At 38.3% G+C, this 20,233-nt stretch overlaps 1 protein-coding gene across 1 annotated transcript; it reads right to left on the minus strand.

The window, feature by feature from the left end:
• Window positions 1–2,510: 2,510 nt before the first annotated feature.
• On the minus strand, window positions 2,511–18,441 carry LOC139967383 (programmed cell death protein 4-like). Its single transcript, XM_071971107.1, has 10 exons — window positions 17,805–18,441; window positions 13,414–13,520; window positions 9,368–9,481; window positions 8,764–8,991; window positions 7,650–7,747; window positions 7,089–7,203; window positions 5,033–5,140; window positions 4,636–4,746; window positions 4,042–4,181; window positions 2,511–3,316 (listed from the first exon to the last, which is right to left on the minus strand). Exons 1-10 carry the CDS (start codon window positions 18,079–18,081, stop codon window positions 3,262–3,264), a joined length of 1,353 nt encoding a protein of 450 aa, XP_071827208.1. The 5' UTR covers window positions 18,082–18,441; the 3' UTR covers window positions 2,511–3,261.
• Window positions 18,442–20,233: the final 1,792 nt, after the last annotated feature.

Below are 20,233 nucleotides of genomic sequence, written 5' to 3' on the forward strand. Positions count from 1 at the left end.
CCCACCACTGTAGGCCCATGTTTTGCATTCGGACCTATGGATAACGGAACAAGCCTTCTTGTTGTCTGTATTCGCAATGAAATGAATACAAAATAGGACGTGCACCAGAAGCCGCCTTCTTACCGCAATGCATCCTTACCCTAGGCTATAACGATGTCATATTCTCTGTCACACCGGCAAAGTCGATAACAATGTGACTGACTGGTCGTATAAAGTCAGTAATGTGAGTTAAGTTCATATCATGTAAAACATAGATGAACCTATCGGACTAAGTCAGTAGCTCATGCCTACCCAGTCAGGCTACCATGCAAATGTTCAGTCCCAAGTTGCTAGGTCCATGAAAGAAGGATGCTTGCATATTGTTGTTCTACTTAAATAAGTCAACTAAACAAGAACTCCATATATAGATGCATAACTGCAATATTCATTCCGGTTGGCTAGGCATAAGGAAACGTTATACCCTTTGTGGTCATTAGTTGTACGTTGGTTGTGTATGTTTGTGTGCTGTATATCGGGGTTGGATATTTGCATTATTGCAAATACGAACAACCTATTGTGCTTATTCATACCAGGGGTTCCATAACAACTCCCTGTTCATACCGACACAGAAACAAGAAATAGAGGGCGATATTATGTTTATGTAATCCCTTCCTACCCTCCCCATCCCTTCAAAAAATGTTACAGGACTAAAAATGTGCCTACTTTAATTCGCCAGATCGTTCTGGGATACTAGAACAGGCCATATAATTGATTCAATTTTATTTAAAATTGTTAACGGTATTTCTCAAACTCAGTTCATAGTAGTATAGGAATCGCGGCGGTAGGATACTGAAATGGATATTCCATTTGTTGCACACAAGTTAATACAGGGGTGTAAATAACAGTCAAGTAAAAATATAAGGGGAAGGTCCAAAAAGAGCCATAATAATTTACGGTACCTAGTTTGCTTTGAATAATCAATATTTATTTCAAATGTTGAAAATTTGCATACGGCCGGTAGAAAATACTGACGATTTCCATAGTTTGTGTTTGCTTATACTTGTAATATGAAACACTGACCTACGGTGCGGAAATTTTGACAAATGGGAGCTTCGGATGACACAAGGGATGTCGCAATTCATAACATACTAGAAGCCGTGCCCCTTTTTGTTTTGTTAATGCAAAATATTCATTTTCATGTGAGTGCCCTTAGTTATTTCAAAAAGGTGAACGTGAACTTAGGACAACGTACTGAAGTTGTGAAAATGGGGGCGCCATACAGATATGTATCAATTTACTTGTCGCTCTCGGTTCCTGATCGATCAGGAACTGAGAGCTGTTTGTGAGCTTTTTGTTTGTTAGCTATTTGCAAACTAATTTTAAATTGGTAGTGGGTTTAAAGACAACTGGAAGAAACCAACGCCACAGCGGAAAAGGTGAGGGGCAGATGTGTGGGGGGGGGGGGGGAGAGACGTGGCCGTGTTTCTCATCGTTCTGCACCACAAGCTCATAGCTATCCCAGAAACACAAAGAACTGCGATCATTTTTCCAATAAGAGGTGCAGTGATGTATTATTTTTTCTATATAAATAGCAAAACTTATTCCAAGTTAAGAACCCAAGTAGGAAAGATTGAATCCCTTACTTTCCCTAGTGACAGAAAACACAGACATTCACGAAACACTGATAAGATGTACCCAACAATAGGTGTTTATCTATATAGCGCCACCTATTAAGTCAAAGTAATGTGGTCTGTCTTTGCAGAAGTTGTCACGATAGCGAAACCCTTTCCATCACTGGATAGCTGACAAGTTGTACATTCATAGCAACTTGAATTTTCCGTACCATGAACATGTAATGTCTTAGCGATGAGACCCCAAATTTTGATAACTCATAAAGAAAGCCTCTTTACCCCTTTAGATCCATTTCAAGTTTGTAAACTACAAGGTTTCAACACTTTCTTGAAGGAAACAATTTAGTGTTCAGTTTTGATGTAGCAGTTTTAAAGGCTCCGACTTTTGTCAGCATAAAATACTGATTACTGTGCAAAAAATAAACACCGCCCTAAACACTGCAGTAGGAATTCGTCCATTTTGAAAAGCTTTTGTGATGTGAAGTTGTATTAACTATTCCTAGTGTATTTGTTCATAACAATAGTCTTGTATTCCGTTGATAAAAACATCAGTAATTTGCTTAGAAGACAAAATATATTGTCAGCTCAATTGCAATGTTGTTGTTGATCATGCTACCATTACCAAACCAAACATTTTTAGACTCTCACATGTTCCCAATAAGATTTGCCACCAAAATGTCATTTTCACCCGGCAACCCTGAAAACTTACAGAAACATATATGACAAAATCATCTATCAACAAGGACACCCATCGACGGATGAAATGGGTCTATAATCTGGGAACAATTAGTCTCCCCGTAATAAATGTATGAAGAGGGTATGTCTTTTAATTTAGCGACATACTGCACAATGTGATAAGGTAAAACAGAAAAGAAATAAGAAAAGTACAGAACAATTGGGTTTCTTTGGAATGCACTACAACTTTAATTTCATATCCAATGTTAGTTGCATTGTTCAACGCAGTTATCTCACATTCAGGATTCTTCCCAAAAATGAGTAAAATAACCATTTTCAGGCATTAAAGCAAAAACCCATACATTATTCTTTCTTACGGTCAGTATCATTCACACACTCTTTGTCTCTCTTTCTCCTTCTCTTCTCCCATCTCAGATCAAGGCTTAAACAACGTTATAATTCCCCACCATACATGTCCATCGGTTGGTGAAAGGCATTTCCAATTATTGACAAATGAATGAAAGAAGTAATGTTAATTAATATCTTTAAGAAGAAACACATCAGATTAGAAATTTTTATGTTATTTTTTTCTCTTCAAAGTCTTGTGACGATAATAGGTTTTTTATCCTTCTTCTAACCTTTTTTTTTTGTTTTAAATTTTGTACACTTTCTGTAACTATTTACACATGTATATTTATTCAATGCCGCAAATCAAAACCAAAGCTTTTACCAAAACACTTTGAGTTTTTTTGTTTTCTTCTTGTCAGTCTTGTTTCACTTTAATGGTGTTTTCAACATCAACAGAGAAATAAAACACAAAGAAAACTTGAGTGACATCGTCATTAATTAGATTTCCCGATGAGAGCATGCAGTTTTCCAGCATACATCCCTTTAAATTTAATAGACTACACAGACTAAAAATGATAATTGTTGCACGGAAATACAGGAAGAATTATGACAACTGCTCAAAAGGTGTTTAGTACTCTTTGACTCGTCCCCCGTCGCCCTCGGACACAAAACGCTTGCGACCCCTGCAACAACAAAAAACAAAGATATGAATTTACCATCAGTGCATTTGTCAAGAACACAAAGATTCTTAAGACAACAAGAAAGATAAAGGACCAACTAAATTGGAGAGTCAATGAGTTTCAATTGGAAAAAAAAAATAAATGAATTTGCATGTTTTGACTATTTGAAATATTGTTACTGCATCTTTAATGCTAAACAGTGTTGAGACTTTTTCAATTGGGCACTACCAACTTTGAGGGTCTTCATTAAAGGCTGGAGCTCAGCCATCAGAGGAGAAGTGGGCTGAGGGGTGATGAGGGGTATGCCCCACTAAGGATTACTCAATAAGGTCTGTTTTAATTGGTTTTGAAGCTTAAGACTCTTTACACTTTCCAGGGTCAAGGATATTATCATTCATTTCCCTGCTTTAACAAGGAAACAATACCAAGAATCAGGAGCACGATTATAAGATTAGACCACAGATTAACTTTGTCCAAAAGGACTGCAGTCAACCCATTTTTGAATCCTTAGAAAAGTTATGAATGTGTGTACAACTTGAAGTAAGTTTTCTTACATTCATTCAGTACTACAAAAGGGACTGCAAGTTATTATACCAGAGATCACAGCCACCGGCAGCGTGATGTGGAATTATTTTATGAGATATTTTACGTTGAAAGCTAAACGACTCTTTTCCAGGAGGAACAAAGCCGGATTAACTTTTGGCTGCTAGGGCATGGAAGTTACTTACCTGACAGGCACTTTGTTCCTCAGTAATAAAGACATGGCTCCCTCTCGCACGCAGACGTCACCAAACTGCTCCATCAGCTGGTACGCAAACGGTACGTCCAACACCAGGTCTGGAAGGGCGTCAAACGCACGCTCGAATCCCTAAATGTTAGATGAAAGATGCACCAACTTGAGCAAGAGTATTTTAATATTTAGTTAAGAGAGATGGTAGGTCCATACCAATCTTCTGTAACTTTCACAAAATAATATTAGCTTCCTGTATGATTGAAAATTAAGAAGGGGGGGGGGGGGTTGTGATGAGGAGAGGGGCATGTGAAAGAAACAAATATGTGAGCACGTTTGAAGGTTTCTTTCAAGAATTCCATCAAGTTCAAGTTCAAATATTAGAAATAAATATTAAAAGTGCAACAAATTCCTTCATTTATTGAAAATACACACATTTATAATCTGATTCAATGAAAATCCGAAGGATGCTGAGATAAGGAACAAAAAACAATTGTACTTTTCTTAATCTGGTTTCAAGAGGTGGAAAATAAGGTCCTGGAAGGTAACCCCCAGCTGCTTGGAAGGGGGGGTTGTTAGGAGGGTAACTTACAGTATTGAACTGGTAGCTGGTAATGATTGCTGCATCCAAGAGAAGCTTGAGCAGCTTCCCCATCTGCTCCGCGGCATTTCGATCCGCTGCCTCCAACACGATGACGGCAGCCTAGATTACAAGGACAACAAGTAAAGAGATTAATATGTCATTCCACTGGTAACTGGTTGTCTCAAGTGTATTTTTGCTTTCAAATGAAAATGGAGAAAGACCTTGAGGCACAGAATCCACAGATCAACTATTTTACAAGATGATATAGAAAAAAAGTTGTCCTCATTATGTAAAGTTAATTTAGTATTTTATCTATCCTTAAAACCAATATGGAATATTAGCATTATTCCCCCCCCCCCTTCCCCCCCCTCAAAATATGATCTTCTTTTCATTTTTTTCTCCATACCTCATAGACTAGCTCATGATGGAAGTGTGGCACTGCCAGTTCCTGAATACAAGTGATGGCCTCTGCAGAGTCCTTGGAACTGAGGTATTCCTTGAGAAGCATTATCATCTAGGATGAAAAGTAAAAAGAAACATTGATGCTGCATACAGAGGTTGACCCTACTCCATTGATAGACCATGATGGCAGAGGCTTTCGGGTTGGCCTCTGTCGGCCTCGATCGAACTTAAAAATTGTCTGCCGACCACCGACCACATTTGCCTGCATCAACTTTCACACACACACAACAAATATTAGTTTGAGAATACTTGCCGACTTATTTTTATAACTATTGTTGGCCACTACTTACAAAAAAGAAGATTTAAATTTATTACGATATCAGATTTTATGTATTGCTACGTTGAACAGCTGTCCAACATAAAAGGAACATTAAACTAAACCAGAAAGCTTTGCGATGTAAAATTTTCTCAAAATTCAAAATACTGTAACTTTTTGACTAATGTAGAGAAAATGAGTTAATTTTGTCACACGAATTAAGTGAGAACCAGACAAGGTTTAGTAGAAAGACCTTGTGGGGCATCAACCATGTCATTCACTCATAAAGATTTTACTATATGGTTTACTAACCTAATTTATTCCTTTGCAAATTGCATGTTTATATAAATGCATCAATGGCCAAGCTCCCAATTATTTGGTTAATTATTTCATTAAAAAGGAAAGTGGGTACTCTCATAGGTCTGGAACTAAATACATTGTTCAGAGAACTAGGACGAAGACCTTCGGTGATCGGGCTTTCTCTGTGGCAGGTCCAAGGGAGAGGAGCAGGTTATCCACTAAAAGTCAGTTGTCTTGTTCCTTCACAAGTCTTAGGAGCAAACTTAAAAACACATCTGTTCTAGGTTTCAGTTCAATAGTACTGTTTTAGGGTGTAGTTGTGTCTTTTGTAAAGCGCCACTGCATATAATTTCTAAAGAAGTGAGAGCTATAGAAAATCTTTATGAGTGAATGACATGGTTGATGCCCCACAAGGTCTTTCTACTAAACCTTGTCTGGTTCTCACTTAATTCGTGTGACAAAATTAACTCATTTTCTCTGTGGCAGGTCCAAGGGAGAGGAGCAGGTTATCCACTAAAAGTCAGTTGTCTTGTTCCTTCACAAGTCTTAGGAGCAAACTTAAAAACACATCTGTTCTAGGTTTCAGTTCAATAGTACTGTTTTAGGGTGTAGTTGTGTCTTTTGTAAAGCGCCACTGCATATAATTTCTAAAGAAGTGAGAGCTATAGAAATGCCATTATTATCATTATTATTATTAATATTATTATTATTATGCTGCATACTGGAATTCATCCATGGTACTATTCCAGAGCTGGCCTGTTTACAAGGTTTTCAGACTTTGAACTCTGCTAAAATCAATCCACCGTTACTAACCTACCAAGGATGGGATTCATCAGAGTTTTCCTTCTTGACAAACAGGGCTTTACAGGAGCATACACACACAAACCACAACAGATTTACAATATGCCATGGAAGCAAACAATGCTATTCAAAACTTATCGCTGTCAATGTGTGGATTTGTTATTGTGACAAAGTCTTCCACCATGGCATATCAATGGTGTAGTTTAGTGTTCCAACTTTAAAGTGCAGTCTGGAAGGCTCTGCAGTTTTGTCTATGATATCAGTGTTGCAACACTTCTAGGCATCTTTTGCACTTGTCCAGCAAATTGCCCATTTTGAATCGTATTTTGGCTAACATGGGATTCCAGATAAACTATTCCACGATATTCCTATTTTAAATTTCTATTGTGACATGAACCAATCATAAATTTAGTTTTTGGTGAATATGAGTTGAATTCAAGTTGGTGACATTATACTGGGGACTCGAACCAGATTTTTTTTATGGTTCCCACTGTTGGGGGGGGGGGGGGGAAACCAAGAAGGTAGAAATTTCCTCAAGGGGTTTTAAGAGTTCATGCCTGAGCTAGTAAAGTTAGTTATGAAATAATTAAGACAATGAGTAATTTGTAACTATTCCAGTTTGTTCAGGGTAACAAAGACTCACCTTCTTGCTCAGCTGCTTAACAGGCCTGGTTCCCCCTGAGACACCCCAAATGTTGTCAAGCCTTGAAATCCCGTGTTTCATGTTGAGCAGTAAGGCAGCTCTCTCCAGGGCTTTCCTGTCAAACGAAAAACGGGAGAAAACAGGAAGATGTTTTATGAGGCAGAACAATGTTACAGGAAGCCATGAACCATTGTGTTTCTGACAACATCCCACAATGAAAGTATTATCATTCCATAACACGATTAACATAATCAATAACTGCGATTCCAGTTTGGCAATCTTCACAAAGTCATCGGAAAAGATTAATTCCAACATAGGTAGCTGCTTTTGTCTGATAGTCAGTTTCTGAATACTTTACAAAGGCACCTTAACAAGAGCTCACTTTGCCTCTTTTTTGTTTTTTACCGTGCATGAGCATTAACTGGCTGGTAATTAATGATTACAGTCAATTGTGCAAGTTTCTTTACTCAGACAGTTAATCACATTAATACTATTCATATGCAAAATGACATATTGAAAATTGCCAATTTGATTTATTTATAGATCATCTTCAATACTTACTTGCTGAAATCACAATCGACAGAGGCTTGGAATTCTTGCAAAAATTTTGGTGGTAAGCAATCGTCAGCAACGGCCCTTGCGATGAACTGGCCCACCACCTACAGGACAGGAAACAGAATTTTTAAACTTATAGAACCTGAAAGGATTGGAATTCTGTCTCCTTAAGGTAGAACTGTTCAAAGACTACCTGACTAGGGTTACAAGTTGTACAGTGTGTTTGTTTGTGTGAGTGTGTGTGTGTCAGTATGTGTGTATATATGTGCAGGTACTGTGTTGAAGGCAGAGGTGGCAGAGCCTAATACTAACCTTTAAAATTGAGTGGCTGATCTCTATTTCAAGCAGAAATTAAAGTGTGCAAGAGGTAGCATTTGTAGGGTCTTTATTTACAAGTCAAAGTTAATTTGTCGACCTTAATATTACAATATTACAGTGTTCTGTACACAAGGCAAAGCTCTTACATTTACAAGTGACTGACAACCTTACGGTCGTCCTGTACACCCCCGGTTCCTTCTGGATCTACAGTTGGCAGAAACTTTAGCTATCTTTTGCTCACAAGATAGTCAATTACCAATTTGTAGACTGAGTAAATGGGAGAGAGTTATAGTAGAGTACTGGAGAATGGTAAGAGACAATCACAAAGTGTCATTCTTTTGGAAGATCACAAAATGCAAGAAGAATGTTGTAAAATGACGAATTTATTCATTTGGCTTTTCCCTTCATTCTCTTTTATGTTATCAACAAGCCTCAAAGCTTCCACAGTACTGCTTATTTATTGATCACTATGTATTTTGGACAACATACCAAGGGTGTATCAGAGGTGTCCAAGCTCAGGTCTCCCAAGCTGTTCAACAGATGTTGCTGTTTTCTTTAATTATCAATTACTATGTTCTTTGGACAACATACGCAGGGTGCTTCAGCTAGGGGTGTCTGAGCTTAGATGTCTCACAACTGTTGAACAGATGTTGCTGTTATGCTGTTTATTTATCAATCACTATGTATTTTGGACAACATACCAAGGGTACATCAGGGGTGTCCAAGCTTAGATCTCTCAAACTGTTCAACAGATGTAGCTGTTTCTTTACTTATACAATCACTATATATTTGGACAACATACCAAGGGTGCATCAGGGGTGTCCAAGCTCAGATCTCTCAAACTGTTCAACAGATGATCGAAGGCGAAACTGAGCTCCTCTTCCGTCAAGAGTTTCTTTCCACGGAGGTCAGAGAGTAAGACGGAGGTCATTTCCTTGTGGTCTGCCTTACCCTCAAGGGCCATTGTCACAGCCAAGGCTGGTACATGATGTAGATTGTCCTCTTGGATGTTGAGGTTAGACAAATACGCCTGCAATCAAATTAAAGGAACAATGTAGAATCCACTCAAATGTATGGAAACTTGAAGACTTTAAAACTGATGCTTAGAATCCCTTACGCCAGGGATGCTTTAAGCAAGCCTTGACATTTAAACGTGAAACTAGGCCCACCTTTTCATGAAAACCTTTAAAATTTCAAATTCATTATTAGCTGCACCAGACAATATCTCGTAAAACAATGTTCTTTTGCTTAGACAGCAATTACCCATAAACATTCACAAACCATCCTTTTTGATATGCAATACATATCAATTGCAATATTATGTACCACATTAAACATTACAGAAAATATCATGAAAGAAGGCCCCCCCCCATCCCTACCTTAACCAAAGAAAAAGAAATATTTACCAACACTTCTTTGGTATCACCATGTTCAAAGAATTCTTGCACAATTGGTCGCAACACCTCCAGCAAATCCTGGCCACTCAGCATAGGTGTCACAGTCTTGACCAGATAGTCTCCCTTGATATCCATAAGATAAAAAAATAAATAAAAACACATTTAGAATTAACATAAAGCATTATTACCAAGACTATATGGGAGAAAACCTCAAAGCAGAGGACACAGGGTTGCAAACTTTTCATCACTTTTGCCAAAAAGTTTGAAATATGTGTCAATATTCCTCCAAAATTACTGGTAACTGGTGCACGCACAAATACCAATACTTTTAGTACCCAGTCTCCTATATATACTGATTAACCCAATCGTCGATAAGTGGAAACATTCTTGCATTCGTCTGCAATGAGTTTGAAAACATTTACAAAGAACTTGCTGGGAATTGGATATTTGAGCAGAAGAAAATCTAAAAGTCTAGGAAACAATGCTGGTCATTCATTGAGGGCGCACTGCAGGATTGTTACCAGTTGATGTACAGTACAGGGCATGCATAGGAATTAACAGGTGCAGTAAGAGAGGGATGAAATGGATGTCTTAGACTGGCTTCAATAGACACACTTATAGACCATATAATGTGAGCCTGGCAAAGCTTAGCATTGCTTGATCATATCAAAATTCTGTGAAAACTGCCTTGGGCATTTTATGTCACACTATGTGAACTCATGGATACAAATGGCATTTACTGCTAAATTGGTTCACAACATCTGGAACCATTTCTATACCTCTGCACATCCCGTCCCCCCCCCCCCCCACCAAACCTCTCACCTTATTACTTTGTGCAGCATGAATCTTGTGCATTTAACATGAGACACACTACAGTTCATACAAGTTGTTCATATCCACTTGGCTGTTCAACGAAGGACTCTTTAACCAAATCCTTCAGTGCATTATCGACAGTTTATAACAGTAATAACCATTACACAGATTGACACTGCAGTTTCAATTCACGCACAGAAATTTATCAAGAAACTGAATTCTGAACTGTAAGTGTGCAACCGCAGTTAGTAATGTCCATGGTACTGCGCAGGATCCACATACTTTACTTTATGACTCTAGTTTATACTATAATCAATGTGAAACAAGGGAGACAATTCCACTCTCCACATTCCCACCCACACAACAGGTGCAGCTTTGCAGATTCATTACAGCTCTCAGGGAAATGCCCCATGATCATTTATGTTGCAATATATATCAGTACCTACCCAGGCATCACAAGTCCAAAACTTTGGCAGACTGCCAAGTGAGGCAATGTCTTTTATGACTCACACAATTTTGTAATTTCCCTTTTCATAATGAATAGTGTGGTGTAACTGTTTTCTTAATAACCTGAAGTTATGCAACAGGGATTGCAAACACATGACATAGCTGTTTGAATTTCATCATTCATGCAAAAAATATATCGCATATAATTAGTAAAACACATTTGGTTGCGTTTTACATAAACTGATGCAAGTCCGGAAGAATACAACCAATGTTTTCCAACATTATTTGGTGGATACTCATAACCAAAGCCCATCTGGACAGATTACATACTAAATTAATACGTTATGTGCAGAGATATTGCTGGTTGCTTCATTATGTCTCTTCATTATGTCATCCACCATCTAACCTAATATTAGTTGCAAACTGCCAATGACAATCCCTGGTAGTAAAGACATTTCTTTCCTTGTTCCTTTGATTGCGGTTGACTTGTTTTGTGTTACGTGCATTTTGCAGCTACTTCTTGTTGCTGATTTTGGCGCTCTATAAATCCACTGTATTATTATTATTATATTTATAAAACGTAATTAGTAGGCATGGAACATATTACTCTCTGCTAAAACACACTGGTATATTTAAGAAACACCAGGCAAGAATAATTGTAGACACAATACTCTCCTCGACTCCTCCTCTCCAAATCACTCAAACAAGACTTTCCTAAACAAAAACACACTATGATTCAATCCTGCTTACCTGCGCAACTACACTAAGCTTTAAGATATTACCCAACTTGACTATGACTCTCAATGTTCTGAAATGGATTATTAGAACCGCAAACTGACGCTACAACTTTGACCCCATTGATCCCAGGAGCTATTTGATCACACAACTCTTCCTGTTCTACCTACCAGACAATTCCACCACTTCCTCACAAAAACAACAGGATCCAGAATATACTACAGGTAATGCTATTTTCACATTATTGTCTGACCTCACATACTGTAGTACTGTACAGCTAGTTCAGCTGTCTGTGATCGAAGCAAGCAAAGATCAGTTGGAATTGCATGCATGTCCCCCCCCCCACCCTCCACCTTCTTGTGCATGGTTAATGTGCTTTGAGAAGCTGGTTACTTTCTGTACTACTACGGTAATGTGGAAACTAAGGTGTGACTATCCAAGTAACTGAGCATTTCAATGGACATAGCGTTCATGAAATGAAATCAGATCTTTTGTTGTGAGTAAATTACAAGTTGATCAATACAAATATTTGATAATAATCTGTTGAGGTAGTATAGTGTATGCCTCTACTATAGTTATAAAGAATGAAAATACAGTATTTTGTTTTAAGTAAGCAAAGTCTATATCTTCCTATTTGTGCAGCCTGAATTTTGTAACTTAACAACAAAATACATTGTAGAGTGTGAAGTACCAAAATGAAAGCACAGATTCTTTGTTATATGTTTGTTTATGCACAGTAATCATGAAACAATGTCGTATATTTTAACATATTAACTTTTAAAGTACTGTATACACAGTAAATACATATGTATCAGACTTTGAACAGTCACCCTGTGTGTTGTGCCAGTTTGCTCTGAACTCCAAAAGTGTTTTTTCCTTTGACTTTAATTGAGTATCCAAGCTTGAATCCATCCACATGCATAACCCTACTCTACTTCTAATAATACATTCTGATAAAAGTTATCACTATAAGGTGGCATGCAAAGAGGATGTTTCAATTACATCTTAAATAGGAAGTTGCTGGTTACTATCACAGATCATCCCACTGCTTTTTACTATGGTACATTTCTGTGTTGTTGAAGTGAAAGAGCCACAAATGATTTTCCCGCATGAAAGTAAAGTTGTCATGAACGATGAGGCGAACCGCACACAAGAATACAAGAGAGTCAGAGGGGAGTGCAGTGCAAACATGTTACCAATTTCAAGGAATAATTTAGTGTTCAAATTTCGTAAAGTATTTAAATTGAAAGCTCTGATTTGATTTCTGTTGTTAACACTACAGTTCCTGTGTAAAAAACTGCGATAACTTTACACTTGTATATAAGCAACTTCACAAGATATTTGGTGTTTTGCGATGTGTTACTGGTTAAACTATTCCCTGAATTCATAAAAACAAGTAAAAGAGGAAAACTGTGCAATATCAGAAAAGAGCATTGATGTCAAATGAAGAGAGAGAGAGAAAACAAATCCACACTGAAACACATGTACTGTAAACCTTCACTGGTTCAGGTATTTATGATTAAGAAGAGTTATTCAAGTCTCCATCCAAACATGTAATTTCGAGTCTACCTACTACCTGACGTTCAAAGAGTCTCCATTAGACTCTACCACTATATTTCAAATTTCGACAACCTCTTGAATCAGACTAGATATTCATACATGAGGAATCTTTGCACTATGGATCGACAATGCATTAAGAAAAAATGTCATTTCAAGCATATGTGCCTCAATGTCATCTTTTGAATCGCTTAAGTCCTCAGTCTTGTCGCGTATGTGAAGAAACGCTTTAATCTGTAATATCTGGCATCAACGCAATAACCTTTTTCTTAGCTGCTTGGGAAGGTGCTTCATCGTATATTTCTACTATATGGACTCAATGATGACTGGCATGGGGGTCTGACTGTTAAAAATACTCTATGTTATATAGCACCTGGTCATAGAAGGTGCCATGTTCTAAATACTGGGGAGGGGGGGGGGTTGGGAAGATACAGCAAACGTCATTTGCGATGAAACATCCATGGTACACTTGTCCTGCTAAAACCACCAAGTTTTTTCCTCACCTGAGTTTCTGAATCATAGTTGGGGTCATTGATATCCCGGCAATCCTTATCGTTTTCTTCGTAGATCTCACCGGCCTTGCCCCAAGTACCCTTGCCGCCACCACCGCCTATTAAAACCAAAATAAAAACAGATAAAATTGTAGTAACTTGGATGAAATATTTACTCAGTTTGGAAAACTTGATTCCAACAGACCGGGTTGAATCGGAAGAAGAAATTCTGTCACAATACCATTAATCACTGAGTTGGAATTGAAATCATACCAGCACTGGACTGAAAGGAAATTTGTAGGTTTAATAATTTTCATGTTTTGACAAATTAGGTCAATGCATTCAAGTTGAATGATTCAACACTACTACTGCACTCCCGAGTTCAAGCAAAGTTGACCTTCGCACACCAGCTTCCCTGCATTACCTACATCAGTAGCCAAAACAGACCATTAATTTTCATTATCAACTTGATCTTTTTAATTACTAAGCCAGTCTGTGTGACTTTTACACAAACTTTATCCAGGGTTTTAATTATTAAATTTTGGGCAGGCCGAGCATCTGTTGCATTCTCATGGACTACCATCATGCGATACAATATATTCCAGGGATTCGATTCGCTAGTCATTGGATTACCAGGTAAACAACCTTCACAGGTGGTGAAACTTACACAGCAGAATTTCCTTCCAAAGGTTGGTTTGTAATTTGCAGCCAGCCATACAAGCCAAACGTAAACTGTTGCATCAGTTTTCCAAGTAACTCATTTCAACAATAATATTTTCTACCTAACTTTATCAACAACACTATGACTCACAAAGGAGGATGAAAGTCTGCCACTACCCGAACTGTTTATTGTTTACTGCAGTATTCAATATTTGCCAAAGTGCCAAACACATAGATAATCTGTTTTACACAATAAATTCTGAAGTACTTTAAACTTTGAATAGTCTTTCAAAATATGCAGTCCTCAGTTGTTCTGTAACTAACATAACATGTAACTAACATAACTGTAGCTAGCATTTAACATAAGGTTCTGTAACTAACATGTACAACTTTCTTATATTAGCATATATGTGGAGGGAAGCATTCCTCTCAAATGAAACTTCTGACCAACATTACTACATGAGATTGCTCTCAGTATTTGCGATCAAGTCCATTAGTGGTTGTCACGTTATTGTGGTTGAGCATACCAGTACAAACTTGGTGTTCAGCATGTGCATGCCAAGTTGCAGTGCAGCATATGATCACAAACGAGTCATATATGTGCTTAGAGTAGGTTCTTTATTTATAGAGTAATGTTTACCACGATCCTAATCCTAACCCTTGATACGCACATACTGCACGTACCTAGTTTGCAATGGTACCTTCATTGACAATGACCTGACGACCGCTAAGAGACTTGATCCAGTACTTGTTCATGGTAGGTTACTATCTGCACCATACCAGCAGACAATACCTACTAGTTGTAAAATGTAAACAGTAGTCGATAAAACCAGACCCGCCAGAACAACTCACCTGGCATGAAGCCAAACTGACTGGAAAAAGTAAAGAAATTTCTTTGCCAGTTGACTCAGTGCACACTTAGTTTTTTCAAATCTGACAATAGATCTAAATAAAAACGTGCCTTAACAAAATAGATTAATGTTAAAGAACTAATGGCATGCCATGTTCCAGGCCGGGACCAATTTGTTATGTGTCACAGACGACATCGACATAAACATCCACTGTCAATCTGATGAATATTTTGGGTATCATAACAGCAACTGTAAGCTTGATGATAAGAATTTCACTTGAATACAAATGGTTATACATAACAGGAATTTATCTCTGGGTAGATTTGATTGTCCAAATGGTTACAAATTAATACCTTATTTGTTGTTAGAAGGGATGGTCACGAGGTTACTTTCCTTTTTGACAGCACACCTGCTTGCTACTAGTTGACATTTGGCACAAAATAATATTCAACTTATAAAACAAATTTCTCAAAAGGTGGCATGTACAGTTGGATTTGAACATGATATTTCACCAGGATTGCATTGGCCGAATGGATAGAGGCGATAGCATTTGAAGCAATGAGGCTCAGCAATGAGGGGGTCTGATACCCGTCCGGGTCATAGTAAGGTGGGTTTTTTCATCCAAGAGAAATCTACGGTTTTTCCATCTGAAATAACTTTCTAAATTGAAGGGGTTCCAAATTTGTGGTCACTTAAGCGTCGTAAAAATAACTGCTGATTATTTATTTATTTATAAATTCTCTTGTACAAAACAAAACTCACTTTACGTTTGTGCTATTCCTTGAAGATACTGGAGGAAAGATACAACACCATACCTAGTTACTGTTAATGACAGTTATCAAATGCATAGCACTGTTAACTCGGCAAATGCATAATGTATTTGTACTACACACATAAAGAAAACGGCTGAACACACAAGGTACTAACCAAGATCACTGCTAACATTGCTAGCCAAGGAGTCTTTCATTATTTTTGGAATTTTCTAGTACATACCGTTTACCAAACAAGTCTATAGTTTGTATATACTTAAATAACTTAGGCTAGAAGACAGACTTGCACCTAATATAAATAACTAATTGTCTAAACAGCACAAACCACAGCGACCCATTATGGACATGTCAAAACTAGCGTTACTGCACTTGTTACAGAAGTCTACTCTACAGCACAGCCTCGCAATCCAATGGAAACTGGATTCTTGGCTACTGCTCCTTTAAATGAGTACAGACATTTATCACTCCAGCATCATGAGTGACCAATTCTATGGTCAATGCAGACTATCAGGTTACTCTGCCAGACAGGTCATAAAGTCAGCTGTTAGTGTTATTTTTGTCAACTGTGTGGTTAGAAAACAGTACTGACCTATGGATGACCCTGCTTCTTCCTGGAAGAATGGCTGGAAGGCAGGCAGGACATAATAAGTAAACTGACCATCGGCATTGCTTTGAACAACACATCCTGTAGTGTTATGCTAAATTTATACTACTTACATTTTTTCGCACGACTAAATAAATATTCCAACAACCACCAAAAATTATAACCCCGATGACATTCGCAAAGTAAAGGTAAAGGTTTTGCGGTAGCCAGATACCAAAGTCTTAAACTATGACTAGAGCCGACAATTAACAGTACGGTCAATTCCTTGTATGCTGATTATTCTGAAGTCCATGTTGCTGCCTGCAATTGACTTGCATTCCTGAGGAAGCATACTCCATTAGCTTATATATTCAGAAATAGTTTGTGAGAAGCTATATCATATTTAAGGCATTATATAGTGCCATGTGCAGCATGTCGGAAAACCTAGATTTGCTTACAATAGCTGATTCATAGCTGATTATGGCAAAGGCTTGGTTCAGCGGTTAGAGTGTCCGCCTCACAATCCTTAGGTTCTAGGATCAAAATTCTAACAGGAGCCAGATTCTTTTGACCTATTCAAAAATCGCTGCAGTGCAGTGGTGATGTGTGGGGTCTTCCATGGATTTGGTATTTCTGGTTTGTGGACTTTGGAAAAGTGGTTTGTTTCTGTTCTTTCTTCATTTGGCCTATAAACAACTTTGTTCGTTATAGCTGCACTGCAGTGAAGTCAAATGGGTGCCATTGCCAACCTCAGTAATTGAGAAAGTGTCAGAAGCTGTGGCATACACTAGTCCGTCGATGGGTATGTTAAATGAGGGTCCCGGGAGCAGGTATGGGAGTGAATTCGCATTCCTGCCTCGTTATTCTCTGAACACTTATTGAAAAGAGAAGGCTTGATATAAGCCAGTGTTCATCCAAGATCTAACACGGATAGGGTCTCCAATACGCTACTGTATAGCTTCCTGATCCTTGGGTCTCTAACTATACACTATAACCTAGATCAATGGAGAGTGCTTAGCATGAGAATTCTCCTATTTTGATATGAAATCCTATTGCTAAGAAAGGTATTTGCCTTTAAATGACAAAGGGCAGCTGGGAACACTATCCCAATTCTAGCATCATCTATACAAAACAACTTCATAAAGCCAGATTTATAGAGGGTGAAAAACTGGAGATTACATGCATGAAATATAAATTATAAGGTTGCATTTTGCTAATGCCCTACATTTTTTCAGTGCTAGAAATCTATGGTATGAACTATGATGCATTCTGCAAATAGAGTATTCCAAAACAAGTAGGCTAAAGTACCTTTCCTTTGAATATCAATAATGATAATAATCAGCAGTTATTTTTGCGATACTTAAGGCGACCACAAATATGGGAGAAGCACGTAAGGGCTAATGGATTAAAAATCCTAATCTACAAACTACAGTTGAGTTTGGCCTAATTAACTTAGGCCTCCCCTTTTACTATATTATTATTTTAGGCTAGGGTTAGAGCCAGCACAGTACTACCTAGTCTGGCAAATAGCACACTCACCTTTCTTAGGCAAACCTCTGTTGCCAGTGCGAGATCTCCTGAGGTTTTTTTCTTTGACGGTTTGAAGGGCAATTCCATTCCCAGTTTGATCTTGCAGCTCTTTCGAAGGACTTTTTTTGAGACGTCTCTTAGCCTTTCGGAAGATTCTACCTTCGTCCACGGAGATGGAAGTGAGCTGTTGTTCATTGTCATTACCGTCCAGAGCCTCGACGTGGTCTTCGCTTGTAATGTGGCCATTCTCCACGCCTCCATTCACGACAGGCACCTCAACTTCCATGGCTCCGTTAAAGGCAGAGAATCTACGTCAGTCCTTCAAATTCTGTTCACTTGTTTGCTTTATGTTTTCCACAAAGATGCAAAATGAAGAGAAATGAAAATTCTTGTTTAATTTTCTGTAATTGTTGTTGAATTTTCTTGTGGGATGCTTCCTGTCACAACACGGCGTCGAATTGTTTGTTATGACAAAATTGTGTTAGTGCGCATGGCAATATCTTATTGCTAGCAATGCCACCATACACATGTACTGGCAAGTCGAGACGTACTTTGCAGCTAATACTAGATACACTGCTGCATTACCATAATGTTTTGATTTTTTTCGGCTGACCTCGTAGTCACATGGTACCATAAATTCTCAGGTTTGATTGGCCGGTGGCAATAATGAAGATATTATGAGCCAATCAGATAGCTCTGTGCTGACTATGATCGTCGATACATGCAAATTGATGATAATTTAAATAAGTTTGTCAACAATGCTTTCGAGTAATAGGTCAGCGGACCACAGTTATTTGCTAATGAGCAAATATATGCGGTGCTGAAAGATTGTCAGATAAGATTAACAATTTAAATAACAGACTCTATTGTTGTCGGAAGCTAGGAAAAACAATGGGCTAAAACTGTTGTGTACTAACAGACTGAGAAGAACGGTACGTAATTCTTAGTGAAGTGATGCAGAAGAAAATTAAAGCCCGAATTAAACCGTCGTATCCATCATAATTAACTGTACTATAGCCGTTCAATGTTCAGGCAGGGAGTTGCTACTCTAACGCTCCCTGGTTCAACTTGAACGGTTGAGTCTAAAAAAGCTATGCTGATGGACGGCAATCATCTGTGGAGTAAGCTTCCCCTACACCCGCCAATTTCTCACTAGGGCGCACTGTCAACAGTAGAATTAGTTAATATATAGATGGATCCGTTGCAGTAGCAAAAAACACGTTTCAGCCAATCAAATGATATTTTCTATCATTGACAAGATAATTCCTGTTTACAAGCGGAAGCTCCGAAAAACATCATTATATCGAAAGTTTGGCGGATAAATACGTCAAAATTGCAACATAAAATCGGTTGGAGTAACAAATTGAGAGTTTGATATAAAGCGTCGTGAAATTAAGGCGTAAGTTTGAGAATACAGATGCAATCTCAATATAACTCAGGAGTTGAAGTTGCAAGGATAAAGTGACTGAAGTATGAGATAAAATTCGAGAATGAAAACACTTTTCTAAAATGAAAGGAGGAGAAGTTTCATAAGTGGGGGGTGGGGGTGGGGTGCATACAAATTTTCAGCTTAACCTACGTTCAAATTTGCCTACATTTGGTATGTAGATGGGAAGCACCCTGGGAAATCTACACAATTTCTGAATTTCCAGGTAACAAAACACCCTATGTTGCAATAAAAAGCGCTCTGTATTTACAATGACAAGGAATTTAAAGTGGCAACGTGTGAATACAAGCTACTATTTGCTTGTATTATGCATGAATAGCACGATACACTTTCAGATAAGGAACAGCTCACAACAATTATTGGTCTTATTTGAAATTTCTGAGCCTTCGTCCAGAGCAAAGAATTACTTAAAGTATTTCTTTGAATATCTGGAAACAGTGTGAAGGAGAGTGGCAGGAAGGGGAGGGGGAGGGGTCTGGGAGGATGCATATTTTCGATTCAAGTATTTTCCTGTCTCTCCCTTACTTAATTTGGTGACTGACGCCGGCCGGTGTATTATTCATGCAATGAATATCAACGCCGTTGCCTATGCGATCGGCTGAGATGGAGTATGTGAACGTGACCCGCCCTGCGGGATCCAAGACGTCACGGCCAAACGGCACTACCCAACCATGATCCCATTCTGACAAACGAAATTCAAGTCAAGCGAGCCATAAAGGTAAATACGCCCACCGACCTGCAGAGACAAACCCCCAACCACCCACTCAAACATTCAAAACCAGTGGCGGAGATTTCTTGTCAGAAGTGGGGGGGTTGCAGGCCATTGATGAAATAAAAAGTCATAACTGCTGGCTCACTATCTAAGTGGAGCGCCACCATAAGTTGGCGCGAAGTGCACAAGAATTTTTTGGCAAATATTGCCTCCCAGATTGCAGTAAATGGCACTGCCCAGGCCTTGAAAAGCTGGATTTAACCAGGGGTGTATGCAGGC

The sequence above is a fragment of the Apostichopus japonicus genome, chromosome 5, assembly GCF_037975245.1.
Source record: "Apostichopus japonicus isolate 1M-3 chromosome 5, ASM3797524v1, whole genome shotgun sequence".
Classification (NCBI taxonomy): Eukaryota; Metazoa; Echinodermata; class Holothuroidea; order Aspidochirotida; family Stichopodidae; genus Apostichopus; species Apostichopus japonicus.

What these genes read in the sequence shown, in the direction of transcription:
- LOC139967383 (XM_071971107.1), bottom strand. Translation starts at nt 18,081, where the DNA reads ATGGAAGTTGAGGTGCCTGTCGTGAATGGAGGCGTGGAGAATGGCCAC. An exon ending in ACTATGATTCAGAAACTCAG is followed by an intron (nt 9,482 to 13,413) that starts GTGAGGAAAAAA and finishes ATGGATATCAAG; the next exon opens with GGAGACTATCTGGTCAAGAC. An exon ending in ATCATGAGCTAGTCTATGAG is followed by an intron (nt 4,747 to 5,032) that starts GTATGGAGAAAA and finishes CTTGTAATCTAG; the next exon opens with GCTGCCGTCATCGTGTTGGA.